Source organism: Cardiocondyla obscurior, linkage group LG20 (assembly GCF_019399895.1).
Source record: "Cardiocondyla obscurior isolate alpha-2009 linkage group LG20, Cobs3.1, whole genome shotgun sequence".
In the NCBI taxonomy this organism is placed as follows: domain Eukaryota; kingdom Metazoa; phylum Arthropoda; class Insecta; order Hymenoptera; family Formicidae; genus Cardiocondyla; species Cardiocondyla obscurior.
This window is the reverse complement of record NC_091883.1, coordinates 4,485,653-4,503,125: the sequence shown is the minus strand read 5'-3', so window position 1 is coordinate 4,503,125 and position 17,473 is coordinate 4,485,653. Positions and strand designations below refer to the sequence as shown.

At 44.8% G+C, this 17,473-nt stretch overlaps 1 protein-coding gene across 1 annotated transcript in view; it reads left to right on the top strand.

Moving 5' to 3' along the window:
• Nucleotides 1–17,473, top strand: part of Cad99c (cadherin 99C) — a 92,107-nt gene that overhangs the window by 47,744 nt on the left and 26,890 nt on the right. The window contains exons 2-4 of the mRNA XM_070670149.1: nucleotides 12,213–12,288; nucleotides 15,223–15,288; nucleotides 16,614–16,795. Of these exons, the coding sequence (XP_070526250.1) occupies nucleotides 12,213–12,288; nucleotides 15,223–15,288; nucleotides 16,614–16,795 (324 nt within the window). The remainder of the gene's footprint in view (nucleotides 1–12,212; nucleotides 12,289–15,222; nucleotides 15,289–16,613; nucleotides 16,796–17,473) is intronic.

Below are 17,473 nucleotides of genomic sequence, written 5' to 3'. Positions count from 1 at the left end.
TCGCGGGTATACGATAAATGATGTTACTGGATAAAATGGTCACTCGGGTGACGTCGTAAATGAAAGAATACACTTGCCTTGCGAAGCGTATTCCTTATCGGCAAATTAAATTATGTTTTAATAATTTTTATTAATTTTAATTTTAGATAATATATTACTAAGTCATCGCAGAGATCAATTTTATCATTTGCGTCTCTCTAGAAATTAAGTATAAAGAAAAAGACAAAAGAAAAAAAAAATAAGAAAGAAAGAAAAAAAAAAAAGAAATGCGTCGGATCAATGTTACGTTATATCACTTGAGCGTCAAATAAGAAGGCAAATTTGGTTTTGTTACGTACTCCCGCGCTCCCGATTAACTGATTCAATTATCAAGAGTATTTTGAAATGCCACGGGACTGTAAATGCGCATACCGCTGCAGAATGGGACTCCGTACGGTACGAGTGATTTGTTCAAACGTTGCGAGCTCAACGGGGCACGGCGGAGAACGTGATATGGGCTGTTAAACAAGAGGGTGAATAGGGACTACGCGCTGAGGGAGGGCCGAGTGGAGCGCAGTGCTCAGAGCTAAATCGAAGGGACATCGAGATCACGACTGCATGGAAGGAAGATGGGATGGGACCACCTAGCTGTAGATCACTCGGCATGTAATCGCACACTGATTACCATCGCCGCATTGTATGCACACGTACGTGGATGCTCCACTGACTCTATAACCCGGAGCGACGTGTCTGTGAGCGCGATCCGCGCGTACGTGTGTGTAATTTGCGAATGAGTTCCGTATACACGAGACACCAAGAGCCGCTTTATAGAAATCAACGAGCGAGGAAAAGCGAGAGCGAGATCTTTTAGACGCGATATATTAATGTATGTTAAACCGCAAGACGAGATTCGAGTGTTAATTATCGAAGGGGGCGATTTTCTTTTCTCTTCCATTTTTTTTTTTTTTTTTTTGCTTTACATTCTTCACGCGTGGGCTGAGATTTTAATTTTGCACAGCGCGCATTTCGCCTTCGAGTTCGACGGGTACATATATCTTTCGTTTACTTAACTGAAAAACCGGCCGGAAATAATCTCGAGGTTTAATATAACATGCGCCGAATCATAAAAACTTTTTATAATATTTAACGGGGATGTGATTTTTGATTCCCGACACGTGCGCGCGCTTTTCATCAAAGGCCGCTATATTTTATTATAAAATATGCACGCGGCTATTCGCGAGCCGGCGACGTCAGCTTTTGATTTACGGTCGCTGTCGCAATCTTATCTTGTAAATAAGATTCGTTGATTTATCTCGGCGTTATTACATTAACCGCAATTAAAAATCAAGTAAAAGACCTGAGTTATTAGTAAGTTAACGGAATCGTCCCCGGGCGAGTGGAAGAGCAAGAGATTGCGCTCAGGTGCTCGAGTCCCGCGTCTATCTAAACGTAACGGACACTGCGTTCTATGATACGGTAGCCACACCTTTTGCTTCCTATCTCTTTCGCGCTTCGCGTGCATTAGCATCAGGCTAATCCGTTCTTATTTCTTGCGCGAATCCTCGCAAGTCCGGAGAACTTTCCGGCCGGGGGATGGAAGCTGGCGTCTAAAGGCCAGTCGTCGCGACCGCATTCCTCGAAACGAATTCGCGCATTAGCGCGCTTATATTTCACCGATCAAACGGTATAATCGACAAGGGGGAAGGTAGAAATCAAAACCGTCATCGGGAAGCCGCGCGAATCGACGGCGACGCTTTTTTTTTTTTTTCTCGCTGCACCGCGTTGTGGGATTTCGCGTTTAACGATATCGCACCTGGCGAACGCGGAAACGCAAGAGTTCGCGATCGGATTGGAAGATGATTCTTCTCGGGTAGCCGCGAGGTCGCCTCTTAATTTTTTTTTTTTTCCTATCTTTGCGCGAGCCTCGAGCCTAATCCACGCGGTGGTTGCACCTAACTCGCGGGAAACCGCGCCGTACCCCCGTTCGATTCTGTCCCCCTTCCGATCGATCGTCGCCGCATCGCCACGCGTCGTGTATCGGCGTAAATTGGACAACCGTCGGGAGTTACTGGACGAGTTAAGGCAGGTAATTGCGCATCCATCGGATGTTCGCCGCGGACGAACGATCGCGCCTCGTCGTAAACAGTATACTCGCGCGTATAATGGCCCCACGGTTCTTTATATTCTTACACTTATCACGCGCTGCCCATCGAGCGTCGATGTCTACTCCTCCATTATACCGCTCGTATTTCCTTGTCCGTCTGAAAATTATTAACCCCGCGCGACTACGGATGCACGGACGACTGAATAGATTTTCTAGCCCCAGCCGACGTTTCTTTGTCTTAGCCCGCAAATACCCGGATAATTGGACACGCATCTTCCGAGAGTACAATGGAGCTCGCCCTCTGCATCGAATGTCGCAAAAAAAAAAAAATAAAATAAAAGAAAATAAATATTCTTTTTTTTAAGATAAATTACTCAAATATGTAAAACCTTAATTCGACGAAGCTGAATTAGCTCGGAAGCAAATTTCATGATTAAAATACGAATTACCTTGACGATTAAGCCCCGGTTCTTTAATAACGATTACGCGCGAGATAGCAGAGTAATACTTGTAAATAATATGGGGATTGTGATATTAATAAGAGCAACGCGAGATTCTATTCCGATTGCCACAGAGTGCATCTGAATAACAAGAAAATTTCTGATTCAAATAAGAGAACGCAGGGATATGCGTGCTTGTTGCCGCGCGGGGGAAAAACGGCGCGCACAGATCGCGACGGGAATCAGATCAGGTCCTGCATATCGCTAATCCGCATCTGTATGCATGAGCCCCGGCCGCAAACGATTGAGAACGGAGCATTGTTCTCCGGGAACAAGAGTGATCCCGCCGAGATCGGTATCCCCGGGACTTAAGCGGTGCCCACGTAGGCCTCCGTGCGCAAAGCGGGGCTGGACGGCGGAGGCTGATGGGAGAGGGCCCCCGATACCATGGGATTTACGCCTCAGCTAATTTCATATAACGTGGCATGGCCTAATTAACAACGCACGCTGCGCCGAAGGCACCGGCCAGCCCCGCCGGACTAACGAGCTTGTACTTCTACCTGCCTCCGTACGCGTAACTAGAAACGGCCATGTCATAGTGGCTGTCCGACTTAAACGCGCGTACGCAAGTGTCCCGCGAAGTAGCTCTGTTCGCGGCGTTCAAGGGCGTCGCGTAATGCTTCGTGAAAGTCTCATCCCGCGGGGTGGTTGCACGGAGATTTCCGCGCGCGAGAATCGCCGACGGAGGCATATCTCTATCCCGCGCACGTACGCAACGTAAGACGCGACGTTAATTTTAACGAGCGCGCTTGGGTATTTATTAGTTTGTTTTATTTGATTTTATTTGATTAATTTTTTTATATATTTTTTTCTCTTTTTGAGAGGGAAAGAGGTTAAGAATCTTGCGAATTTTTTTCAAGGAAACTTTCGACGTTCGAGTATTCGAAATATAATATTAAATATGATCTTAATAAAAATATCGTCCACTTGCACGCGCTAGAATTACACGCTGTAATCAACGTCTCTGGGATGTGCAAAATATGATTCTGGTCTAGAGTTTCGCTGACTTAGTTATCGGTGAGTAACTCGCGATGGATTTCGCAGCAACAAGTCCGCGCTCTTCTCTCCGCTGCTTTACGTAATCGCGAACTCGCGCCGCCGGAAATCTTTCGCAAATCGTGCGAGTTTCGCGAATTTATTAACGGCCCTAATAACGACGATAATTACCGCGAGAAAGATGAGAGTTCAGCGCAGCCGTTTTTTGGTGTATAAATAATGAGAGCTTAGCTTAGCATTTCTAACTTTCGAGCTTTGTTAATATCGCGCCGCGAATGTAATACTTTGGCGCTTGTGTGAGATCCCACCGATGCTCCTTTCCCGATAATACAAAATGCGCGTTTTGATTAGCGAACAGGCTCTTCCGATAACTTCGGTTATTCAATCCACCAGCTGCGGTGCGCACCGAGAAAGGAATATAATGTGGAATAACGCAGCATAATGCCAGAGCGCGGATCAACACTTCTTGGCACTCCATTTGCTTTTCTCTCTCTCTTTCTCCCTCTTTATCTCTCTTTTTCGCGGTGGTTACAGACCTATCAGATAATAATATAGCGCCGCACATAATCTGACCCGAGTAGCAAGAAAGTAATACCCCGCTGACCGAGAAATTACACGTTTCTGGATCGTCAGGTTAAACAAATCGAGCATGTGATTTTCCCTCGATATTCGCACGGTTTCTAAATAATTAATGAACTTAGAAAGTACTTTAAAGAAGAAAAAAAAATTTACGTTACTGTTATTTGTTAATATCGTCTAATGCGTCTTTATAATTTTTTTTCTTTATTATTTAAATGCCTCGTTATACCCGGAACGATATCGCATTCGTGCCGAACCCTATATAAATTTTGCTCTGCATTTAATGAGACCCACAGTCTCGAGCCTTTTCATTCTCCGAGAGGTTCACCGCGTGCCTTAAACCGTGATTAAGCCAGGCGCGGCAGACATCGTTTATATATGCCTCTTACGCGGATATTTGATTCTAAAGTTACAATTAGCCGCTATCGCTATCGGCGGCCGCTATTAATCACCGAGCCATTCTCCTGAAGAAAACGGTTTCCGCCGTGCTCCGATCGCGTGGGCGCGAGCGAGCGATCTCGATGAACGGAGTTACGCGGAAGAAGAAGAAGAAGAAGAGGTGGCGAACGCGGCAGTGCATCGCGACTAGAAAGCCACGTTAAATCGTTGAGCGTTATTGCGATCCGCCATGCAACGTGCCGGCGACTCACGTGGGGAACGTGCCCCGCCGGATGCGGGAATTCCATCGGCGATGCAACGCGAAACACTCGGCGCCGATCGTTAAAATCATACTTAGATTCAGGTATCGGCATCGGGGCAACGGCTTTTCTTTTTCCCGACTCGACGAGCGCCTCCTCGTCCGTTGCCGCCGACGATTCTTTCACGGTCTACACGGTAGGTTGGTCAGCCCAGATGTTGCTGTTAAGACTTCCGGCCCGCGCCCCGGTCACTCGGTCACGCCGCGAAGTTGACACGACTCGAGCAAACGAAAGTATCCTCTCTAATGCAATTACCTTGTACTCGAGGCCTGAACACGCGATCGCGAATCCTACGATAGCCTCAATGAATTCAATTTAATTCAAGACCTTCTTCCACGGAGGTGGAAGGACGACTCTTGTCACGCTTAAACTATAGCTTGCGCCACGCGAAAAGTCTAGCGGATATAAGAACTCGCGATTTTCCTCACGTGCAATCAGCACGTTACGCATACGTCTGTATCATAATCAGGACGAATCTATCACGCGGCCGATATTAATCGTCCGCATCTATCCTCGGCGTTACTATCGCAGAATTCTTTCGCCCGGAGAGATGCAGATGAACTTTCCCCTTTCCCCTCTTTGAGAAATATTATTAATAACACCCTCCCGATCTTCCGGATGGATGATGAGTACCGACAGTACGCAAAATTGCTTTCTCCTCGTTTCGTTGATAAATGATGTCGACAGACACTAATTGAGAGCGATCCGCATCTTTTGCTCTCTTCGCCGGTGGGAATCCCATAAATCACCGGCGCTGATTTAATTACGATCCGCAAAGCCACGGTATAATTACAGAAAAGCTTTACAATGATCGTAGATCATCGATCGATATCCGCACCTGCTTCGTCCCCGCCGCCTGGCAACCCTTCCCCGTTATCTCCGGTTGTCCATTGTATTAATTATCTATCGCGCGTAGAACGCCCTGCAGGTTCTTAGTATAATAATGATCGATCTATCGCCTCTAATATTAAATTACAAAATCATTTGTCACGATTGACTGATAATTTTGATAATCCGACTCGCCGTGTTTCGGAGGCGTTCACCAGTTTCGTCGAGGGCTAGTAAATCCCGGACGGGCTCCGTTACGAATTTAAAATGTATCCCATCGCCGCTCGTTTCGACTTCCGTTCAAGCGTACGCATTCCTATTCGCGATGCCGTGGGATACAGCTTCTATGCGCGCAGTAACGCGAGTGAAAGGTACGCTTTTCGGCTCGGGAGTTTTTCGAAGCGATCGAGCTTGTCATGCGGACAAGCGGGATAAAATACACCGACGGCCGTCTCCGTATCGTAATATCTATTTAGCAGAATCAAACCGGCCAATTAGAATTTGCGGAAATGTCGGGGCGAGGTCGAGATCGCCGGTAGCGTGCGAGATTTCGCTTTCAAATTCGCACGAGCTCCCGAGGCTATATCTCTCGTTTTTTTTTCCTTCTTGATTTTTATTTTTTTTTTTTTTTACTTATTTATTTATTTTTTTTTAACCGCATGTAACACACGAGTGTTATCCCGAGGCTTGGACTTGAGCGGAACGGGTACCGGCGAGCGGAACTTTATAAATTGTAGGCGGTGGTTGCGCGATCTTATCCGCATCGCGATCGTGGCTGCCGATTCCCCGGTCGGCAGCGAGACGGCTCTTAAAGCGCACACGGCCGCATTATAAAATGAGAAACAAAAGGAAATTCGCCGCTGTCTCTTTCACCGTCCGCCGCTCGTCCGCGCGATCGGCCGAGGAATCAATAGAGCGATCATCGTGACATCCCGGAAGGAACGAGATACGTTCACCGCGATCAAAAGACGGTAGAATTCTCCTTTTCGCATCGTACTGCCAAAATCACGTCGGATAAATCGCGCGTGTACCGAAAGCGACATTGTGCTTTTCTTTCTTTCTTTCTTTCTTTTTTTTTCTTAATTAATTGCATTATGCCGCGCGTAAGTCGGCTATTATCTCACCGCGGATGCGTAGAAGAACTCGGAAACGTAAGACGGAGAATAAAAGGGGTATCTTCGCGCGGAACGCCACGCGGCGGCGCGCCTTCAACGAGTGTGGTTTATTAACTTGGCCACTTTTAATAGCGGCACAAAGCGATGCATCTCGGCGAGCGAGCACGCACGCTTAGAGGTACGACATTCGTGCGCAATAATCCACGTCGGACGATACGGAGTTCGCGCTCCTCTATCTTCTCCCGCCAGCGGGAGAGACATCGCTTTAATTCAGAAATACCGCGCCCCATCCCCTTGCCCTCTCACGTCCCTTAAACCGGCTTTATACATTACATTCTCGACGATCGTTCTTTATTACCGGGGGATTAACAATGAAAAATATTTCGTTCGCATCCGCACGAGGGCAAAAACAAACGCGTTTTATTTTCGATTCTTCATTCGCTTTCGCCTGCATTTCGGCAGGCGTTGCGGCGAGGAAACCGGTTAAAAATCTATTTTTACAAACGCGGGAGAGAAAGAGGGAGAAAGAGACCGTGTAAAATATTTTCTTTATACCGCGTGTAAAAATATGGTAATAATTACCGGCGAGAATTAGGCCGTCAGTGATTAGATACATTTCTATCGGCAACGCGACGCGGGTAAGAATATTAAGTATACGCAATAAGGAAACCTAAAGTTGTTTTTTTTTTCTTTTTTTAATATTTATCTTATTTTTATTTCTTCGACTTTTAATTCTTGCTCCGAGCACATTCGGCTACGAAAGGGGACCAACTCGGAGGCGCGATCAACGATCGCTTGTCGAACAGGTGCCACTTTCGCTATAGCGCAAGATACTTATGCATGCATTTTGCGTATCTGGTTAGAGAGACACGTTAAACACCACGGATAATATCTATAAAGTCGAAATATGGCAATGGGCCCGTTTACGGCTTCGAGCTTTGTGCGACCACCAATGCCGGCAGTATAATGACTACCTCGTAAAACGAACGCATTGCCATTCGCATTATCTCGATATCGCATAAATTTGCCATTGAATAATTTCGTGCCGGTTTGTATCGCCTATTACCTTGCAAGTCTACTACAAAAAAAAAAAAATCATGCTGGATAATCGCGAAAACTCGTTGATTTTCGTAAAAGAAATATTTGCAAAACCGCGAGACATTAATTTTTCTTGAAAAAAAAAAATTAAAATTAAATTAAATTAAATTAGTAAAATAAAATAAAATAAAATAATTACTCAATATTGCGCGGAATTAATGCTGGAAATTATACGGCGATACTGCGGCGGGCACGAGAAATCTAAAATATCTTCTTCCATTTGTTAAAATAATTTAAAATATATACGGCTAGATTTTATAATCCATTATTGGGTAATGTGATAGAGACAAGAATTGAGGTACGTGTTTTCCAATCAAATTTCCAACGTAATCCGAATTAATTGCGGATATTATTATTAATGGCCCGGCATTTATTTCGTACGAATTTCATTTTCGTTATTAATTACGTTAAAGCGCTATATTGATTGATATTAAAAGCGCTTTTACCGTGTTCCGTTTATGCATACGTAGTGTCGGGGCACTTCGGAGCCGGCCACCGGTGTTTCACAACGTCCTACCGTGAGTACTGATTTACTTCCGACTTAGATAGCACGGTGCTGAGACACGACTATACTTTCGCGATTAATAAGGCAGATAGCGGAAAGTGAAGTAATTCAGCCGTTGTGGAAATACGTGACGGGCGAGCGTCAGCATGTAGTTCTCGAATACTTGCTGGACTCGGGCAACATATTTCCGGGAACACGACTATCCGAGATCGATATGTTAAGAGTATTTATTTAATCGCTGCTTTTACGCTACTTAGCGGCGGATCTGAGGTCCGCGGGGTACGGAATTAATCGCTTTCGGTTTGATATGATCTTCAAATGGACGGACAATCGGCGATAGCGTGCGAGAAAAATTAAAATCGCTGCCGGACACTTTGATATATCGTAAGTGCGTGTCGTACAGCGATTAGAATGAAAGACGAGATATTTTCTTAATTCGTACGTAATTTCCTCGCTTAATTCCATGATTGTCGCGTGGAGAGGAAACAGCACGCGATACGGTGTGCGTTTAATTAGAAATTTATGCAATAGTTATGGTAGCATTGTATTCAAATGAGAGCTCCGCGTTTCAGCGATTATTATCAGAGAAATCGGGACCGAATTTTACAAGGCGGAAATCGTATCTAATGCGGTTGCGTAATTAAAATTAATGTCGCGTCGGATAACAGTAACAATCCGAGATCTCGATACGATCGGATTCGGAGCGGCTATTCGTATCGGATAGTACAAAGTAAATGTTAACACGCGGCACAGATAAATGTTTAAGTAAACGACTGCACGTGAAACTTTCCTCCGGGTCCTCGCGTGACCTGACTTACTTCCAAGAGATCACGCTCGCCTCTTTCGACGTCGCGGTACATACGTAAGAGCGCAGTCCTATCGACATGTCCCACTTTTCTCGTGCCTCGAGAGAGACCGACTCCCGACCCTCGTATCTTTTTTCGAAAGCCTGCATAAGGAACCACGTGCGCCTAACGCTGCTGTTATTTTTACAAATAATCCCTGTATAAATTTGTAACTGAAATTATCGGCGACTACGGCGGAACTCGAGGTTCGCGTATTATTGCGCCCTGGCAAATCAATCCGCGCTCTAGAAATTAAAAATTCCGTCGAATGTAATTTCGGACGTCGCGATTCCATAATTAACACATCGCTGCATTTCAATCGCTTCGTACGCGTCGATAAATCATAAGAAAGTGAAATCGCGTCTGGTTATTTTATCCCGTCCGTCAGCGTTACGGTTCCTCGCGGCGACGTTAATTATGCAATTCGCGGGAATTACGGTAAGTGGGAGAATCTCTGTTTTAAAACGCGGCCCCTGCCGTTTCTCGCAGGCCGTCGGGACGAAAATTCTGTTAAAAGACGCGTCGTAAGAAGAGGCGCATCTTCCTCCCCGCGAACGAAGATCGAAGCGCGAAATTATCGGAAGGGAATTTTCGTCGTAAACCTTCGCTGTAAACCGCAAACTCGCAAAATGGAACGCATTTGCGAGATCCCCACTTATCCCGGTATGGTGAATGGAGTTGCTCCGCTCGTTACGTCAATTACGGCATATTTTTTTCTTTCTTTTTTTTGGTTTTTTTTTTTTTCTACCGACGAGAGAATCGCGCGCGCGGGCGCGCGTTCTCGAAAAGTTACTCTGCTGTTGCAGCATCTGTTCGTAACGCGTTTCAAAACCTAGTAACCGCGAACGAAAGAATTTGGTAAATGGTCTTAGTAACCGCGTATCTGCGTGTCGGGTTTTTCTCTCGGTCGCGCGAATATCCTCCTCGCGAAGACCAGCCGGCTTACATTTCTCTCTGCGCTTTCCGCGACATACGCGGTGCAATTCGCGTACGGCCGCTCGCTTCGTTTCGATTTAGAGATTCCACGGGGATCGCGAGGTAAACTCTTGCAAACGAGAGTCATCAAATAGACTTCACGCGCGGCTTTCTCGAATAAAGTCCCTCCGCGGTCGTGATTAGACATTCTTTATTCATTTATTTATTTTTTGTCCGCCGGGAATCATAACTCCGGGGCCGGTCGGGATAATGGACTGCAGGAATCTAGCGTGAGATTAAAATATGCGAGCGCATGGCTGTTGCATGTACGAGAGATTTTTCCACACGCGAGACAGTTGCACGAACGTCGCCGCGGGCGATAGTCTAATTTGAGTGCGAGGTGACTGCGCGATCTAGCGAAACTCGCGAGCACGCGAGACTCCTTGTCACGCGGCACTGTGAAAGCCTTGCCAATCTTCTCCCATCTCAATTTTGTCCACTCTGTACCTGACCTGCCCGTTGCATTCGCTCGATAACGCGCGCGGGCAGCGCGTGTCGGTCGCTGAAATACGCGCGCGTAACGTCTTTAAATTCTCACGTCGCGCGCGGAACCGTGCGAGGACTCGCCTTGGCACAAAAGAATTAGAAAAACCCGTGAAACATACACCGTTTAGCATTCAGCCTGTAATACTCCGCAGGCACGCATGGAATAATTCGCAATTAATAGAGTAAAATACAGTTAACCTCCCAAAGACCGCGATTGTTTTTACGATTCCCGTAACGTACGGGATATTTTAATTTGCGGATCTTAACGCGAGTCGCGTCGGCATTTCGCAAGTTATTGCTAAAAGAAGGAGGCATTGTGCTTTCGCGCGAGTTGATGAGAATTATCGCGCGGGTTCTCGATTTCCCTTTTATTAATTAGCAGAATATAATTAACGAAGTGGCGCGAGAGCTCGCTGCTTTTTTCCGTTTTTTATTTGCGAAAGAAAAAAAAAAGATGGATGAAAGTTTGCCTGTTTTCCCTTTTAATTTTATTAATTTCAAACCTAGTACGTCGCTTCTACTTTTTCTTAAACGTTTATCGGGCTATTCCCTTTATGGAAATGTTAATGCCTGAATGCGCGTGTGAAGCTCTAAACCCAAATAACTGTGGATGTCATCCTTGCGGCAGCACGCACGTCGGATGAGAGGCGACGGCGGAATTCTATCTTGAATGCGGGATAGGGCTCAAGAGCCGCGAGTACGCGCCGCGAGATCATGCGGGGCTGATAACATTGTTTCCTTTCGTTCGGCATTTTATTCACGCTGGCGCGCGGCCTTATTACACGCACGGTGCATCGGACGACGCATTAGCATGAGACCTCACAGAACCGCATCGATCTCTCTCCGCGCTGGCCCTCGCGAAATTCTTCCGGCGTCTCCGTATGCGCGATAGGGAGGGAAAGAGAGAGAACGTGCCTTCACCCCCTTAAGCTTCGGTCCGTATTCCGGGCACCGTTTCACTAAAATTCCCGACCGCATCCCTCCTACGTCGATAATCGCCCGGAAACCTCCCCGGGAATATCGGAAAATTAGCATACCGTGACGCCACCCGTCCGAAAATCTTCGGCAGGTGTCACGGTCGCGTCGCCGAGAATGTAAAAACGCGCAGGAGACACGGTAACTTTATTTTACTTTAATTGGAAAAAGGAAAATTATGACGACGCGGATTTTCCCCGAGATACCGAAGATTGAGAAATAAGTAGCTGGCAGCGGAGAAAAGTTTAATGAAGGAGGAAAGCTTTATTTTTATTGCAGTAATTCATACGAAGCGTTTGAGAACGTCACCTGCAATTGTTCGCGAGCTAAAAAGAATTGCACGATCCGCGAATTTATCGCTCGAGGCTTCAGGGAGGGTTTAAGTGATTCTTTAACAATTCTCGTCAGACGTGGCTGATTGCGCGCGAACCTTTTTCACGGTCTAATTTATCATCCTTAATCGCATATTAATTAAAATGTATCAATGCTGCGGTTAATTTTCATTGAAATTTCCTTTTTTTTGTTACAGGCAAGAACAATGACGCGCTGGTTTTGGTGTTTGCTGTGCGTGATTTTGCATCTTCAGAACGCTTATTCCAAAGTCGGTGAGTAATTAGTTCTTTTTATCATTTATCGACAATATTTCATTCAGTCTGTTATTCAAAAAATTATTTCTTAAAGAAATTGAAGGACTTTGAAAAAGCTCAGTCGACTGATTAGAATCGAATTTAATGGACGCGTTAGAAAAGTTTCACAATGGAACCGCGAAGTATTCAGTTCGGGCCAACGTAGAGCCGTAAAAAGGGTCAATGACGCAACTGGAAAAAAAGTGTTTCGAAAAAATTCTGCGGACGTCGGCTCGAGGGAACCGTTCCCTCGGCGAAGCGAGAGGTGCCAGGGCGGAATAAAATGAAGTAACGACTCGCGCGTAAAAGTCAATCAACGGGTCGGGGGAGGGGGGAGGAGCCCGCGTGGCTTCCCACACGCGTAAATCTATCTCAGCTGATTGCCAATTACTTATGTCACGGTTGATGGTGCAAGCTCCGTTTTATCGTTGTCGCCGGGCGCGAACGCACGTGCGGGTCGTCGGCACGTGCGGAGGTGTAAGCTCTGCCCCAATGTATCGTATCGCGACGGGATCAGCGTTCCGCATATATCGCGATATACGTTGAATCGCGCGCGGGCCCCGCATTATTCACGCATCTCAGCCGCGTCTAGATTTACCGCTGTTACGTAATTAAGCTTTAATCATCCGAGCGCCTCGCGAGAATGCATCGCTGGGGCAGCTCTCGTTTTTTTTTTTTTTTTTTTTTTTCGCGGACCTCGCTCTTAACTTTACGATCGCGGGACGAGAAGAGAATATTAAACGCGAGCTTTGCGAATAATGCACTCGGGAATCGATAAACTCGACGCGAGCCACGACGTGAGCGCGTATATGCAGATGGAAAGAAGGTGTGCGCACCCGAGAGAATGGTGTGCGGACCGCTTAGCGGGATAAAACGTGCATTCCGATGCGATAATTTGTGTTGTCGGTTATAGAGATACAGGCGCGGTACTCTCCCGGCGGTTTGAAACGACGGTGTCCCGCGAGATGAAGAATTAGCGATTCATCGCGGAGCGAAGGCGGTGTTTTAGGCGCGATCTCCGCTAACTCGAAGAAACACTCGGGAAACATACACGCTAATTACCGAACGACTGTTCGTATTCGAGTAATAGAATCTACATCTCTTTCTTTGGGAAGCATAGCGAGCTGCGCGCCTTTTACTCGCACGAAATGCGCAGCGGTCGCTCATTCGCGTTTTAAATATCATTTAATTCCGCAGGCTGCGTGTCTCGACTGTGTTCTATATTAATGCAAGCCAGCTGCTAACTTCCATTTGAGTTTACACGTTACAGATTGTTCCTCTTAACTTCGTAAGGCGATAGACACACACGCACGCGACTCCACGGTTACCCAGATGGCGCGAAACTTTTTCCGACACGTGCGCGCAATTCTTCCCGTAATGGATTTGGCGTTGAAAAAAAGAAAAGAAAAAAAAAATTTTAAAAAAAGCAGAAAAAGTTCCCGAATAAGGACACCGTCTGCCGACTTTCCGTATCGATTCTCACGTCACCGTACTCGATTGTACACACATCGGGATGGTACTTTGCATTCGGCTAACGTCAGTGGCACGCTGCCAGATTCCAGCATTCTTTTCTCTTTTATTTTCAACGCATATTACGCCGAGGTAAAACTTATAATTTCAATTCGTACCGCTGCGAATTATGCGTGGGACGATCAATATTTCAACGCAAAAATTGACGATTGCATTTTAATCGGGTCGCCTATAACTTTTTTTTTTCTTTTTTTTCTCTTTCTTCCTTTTTCCGTGTGCCGTCGTTCGCAGATGGGAAATATGGATCGCGATCGGTGTCTCTCATTCTTTCACAGCGTGCACTTTCTAATGCCGCGATCACTTTCTATGCGGGGAGAAATGATCGGGGTTCGCCGGTAGTGGCCCGCTGTCACGGGAGATTTACGCGGAGGGAGACTTTACGAGGGCTCGGCAGGGAACGTTGCGCGTGACTGGCCGGACGATGACGAATGTTCGCCTGTAAATCGCGCGATTTCGTAATGCGACGAACGACGATATGCGAGAACGTGCGATTAAGCTGGGAGATCGTGTGAACTGCAATATCTATTAATAACTCCGCGTTACGGGATGATTAAGTGCGTTGATTAATTGCAATTGTTACAAATCCCGCCCGTGAGTGACGCAGCGAAGATCCGAGGCGAAAAGGAAAGAAAAAAAAAAAAAAAATTCAACCCACCCGCCACTCCTAGCCGAACGGTTCTAATTAAAATAAGAAATGACGCGGGATAAAGTCATTTTTAACCTTAACGCTTTTATAACTTGTAGGTAACGTTTTCCTCTCGACTTCGGCGCCTCGAATCGTAAAGAAAATTGTTGTTACGTCGTAATATCGTTCTTTTGCCCGGACTAATCGCCGCGACGAGGACATTAAGGCAGGAAGGAGCGTTTAAAACGTGGCACGATCGTGTTATGCCGCAAATCATTTTAGCAAGCCCACGTACGCAACGTTAATAGCATCGTGTCAGTAATTAGACTCTCGTGTTCGTTAACGTGCAATCCGATTAATTCATCCGGCTACGCGGCGCCCCGCGACAAAAATCGGTCGTCGACCGGTCTCTTTCGTAACAGCTGGCGTACCTACTCGCGTCGAGGAGTCTTCCCGCCTGTTGCGAGCGTTTTGCGCGTCACGTTTCCGGCCACGCGGATTTCTCGCACCTGTCCGAGACAGCGCGGGCGTGCTAGCGAGATCTGAAAATTAATGACACGCGGAAAGTACGCGCGGAAATTACGCACCGAGGCTGCTATGCAACCGAGAGATCCTTGGTCCGTCGCGATTTTATGCAAATTAAAATAAAGTAGAATAATTGGAATAATAAAATTGAAACGATAAAATATTGGAAAAAAAAAAATCCTCAACGTTAATGTATTAAATCTAATAATTCTAATTGATATATTTTATTTCAGGTTTATGCGAAGTGGAATCGGGACAATCGAATATCATTCTCGATATTGAAGAGAGCAGAGGAAATGGTAAGGGTCGTTGGTTTAATATGTTAATTATTTAAATCTATATCGAATTTTATATTATTCCCCGTCGTGTCTCGCGTGCCACAAACATCGCTCGACGCATTTTATATCGATCGCGATCAGCTTGAATGTTTCACGTTTACGCTTGCAAATAGGTCGTTCGCCAAGTCAGCAAATTCTATCTTCCGATCGTGTATCGAATGTCAGGGTTCCGGAATTTTATTAAGTTCGGAGGAAATTACGTTTAGCGATTTGGTCGAAATGGCTGATAACCGTCGAGAGAAATCAACATGTCAATTTGCGATTTTCACGACGAAATCATTTTATACGTTTCGAAGATCAGAAACGGCTACCTCGTTTGCTTTTCGCAATCTTCGCTGTATGCATAATGTACGATGGTTTTGTCGAGGGGCGATTCTATTTTGACGGTGAAATGGCTTCATTATTGTACCATAAACGAATGAATAATAAATTCATTTTATCACGCATAATGCATTAAGTCATAGAATAATTTTGTAAGGGAAAAAATTCGAGGGAATAAAGATTGAATTTAATCTTCATTCGTTACTTGGATTTATTATATTCACGCGGCGGGGAAAAAAATTTAGTTTTAATTTTCCTCGAAGTCAACTGTATTTATCATTAGAAGTAATTACGAAATTATTGTCGGGGTAAAAAATAACTATATTTTGTAAAATTCTATTTGCGAAGGTGTTACGAAAAACCGAGTTCAATTTAAAACGGGGAAACCTCCAAGATTCGAAAATATATAAAAAGCGATACTGCGTTAAATTAAATTTCAATGTCCGACAGTGCAGTGATAAAAAGCTTAATTAGTTTTCAATCAAAGAAAAGTAATTATGATACAACAATAAAGAACGATGATGAAAATGAGAGAAAAGGAACATTCGAAAAGTAGAATAGTCAGTATACGGTGCAATTAAACTGTATGGACTTTCATTAATGAGATATTGCCCAAGATTAACATCAACCCGAGACAGCATTCATTACGGAGAACGAAGATGGGTCGAGCTTAATAAATTCTACTTTTCTTTTTATATAAGATACATTAATTAAAATTTTAGTTTTTATTATTTTTTAATTTTTTTTTTTTTTTTTTTTTTTAAGAATAATATTATTTTGTGGACTATTTGAAATTCTTTCCTCATCGTCAAATATTATTGTCTTTTTAATATCTCGGACAAACATATTGTCGTGCGCGGATATTTCATATATTTCTGATTTGCAGAAAATTCCATTTATTCCCTCCTGAGATATAAAATAAATCGGTGAACAAAACGATAACCGCCGGTCATTCTTTTTTTCAGCGATCGATCAGAAAACCGTGCCGGAAGAGCTTCCAGTGTCCGGCGATCCTTATAACGAGACTATGCTGGATCTTATTTTCCCCGGAAAAAAGATCCCTCTTTTCAAGTTGAACGGCAAAAAACTACAGCTTCTACAACCGCTGGACCGCGACGCCGAAAATCTCTCGCATGTGGTTTTCCAGGTAAAAATTAAATCTCACTTTCGCAAGATTACCAAAACCCGCTTATTTAATTTCGTAAAAAAAAAAGATTCGCGATAATGAATCAACCGTTGCGGTTTCGCGAGGCTTGAAAGTGGAGCGGGCAAGCGCAAAAAAAAAAAAAAGTAATTGTAACGCACATTATTATAACGGTAATACTAGATTCTTTCCATGACGCATATCTTTTCAGATTCCGATCCTTCAAGATTGAGATCGCTCGTGGTCTAGATTTAATACGCGTGCTTTCTCGCACTTATGTTTAATTGTACAGAAATTTATAGGCATGTCATATGGATATAATATAGCAAAGGGAGAGTCTTTGCGTTACGTGGACCTTTTGCGCGCAAGATTACTTTAGAATCTGCATTAAAAAAAAAAAAAAAAAATCGAAAGACCGCGTCGTGCAAATGTCGAACGAAATCTTAGTAAATAATGGTCAATTCTCTTGCGCGTTTTCTTCCTTATGAGGCCCATTCGAGAAAGTTTAGGAGCATCGACGCAACGTGAACTGTAAAATATCATTTAGCCGCTTTCTATCGATAAAGCTACCCGGGGACCCTCGCGTGACAAATTGCCGCATTGAAAATCATTGACAACGAAAATCTCGATAATAAATCGCACACATGCGAGGAGAAACTCGTTACGAGGGAAAAGTTTAGT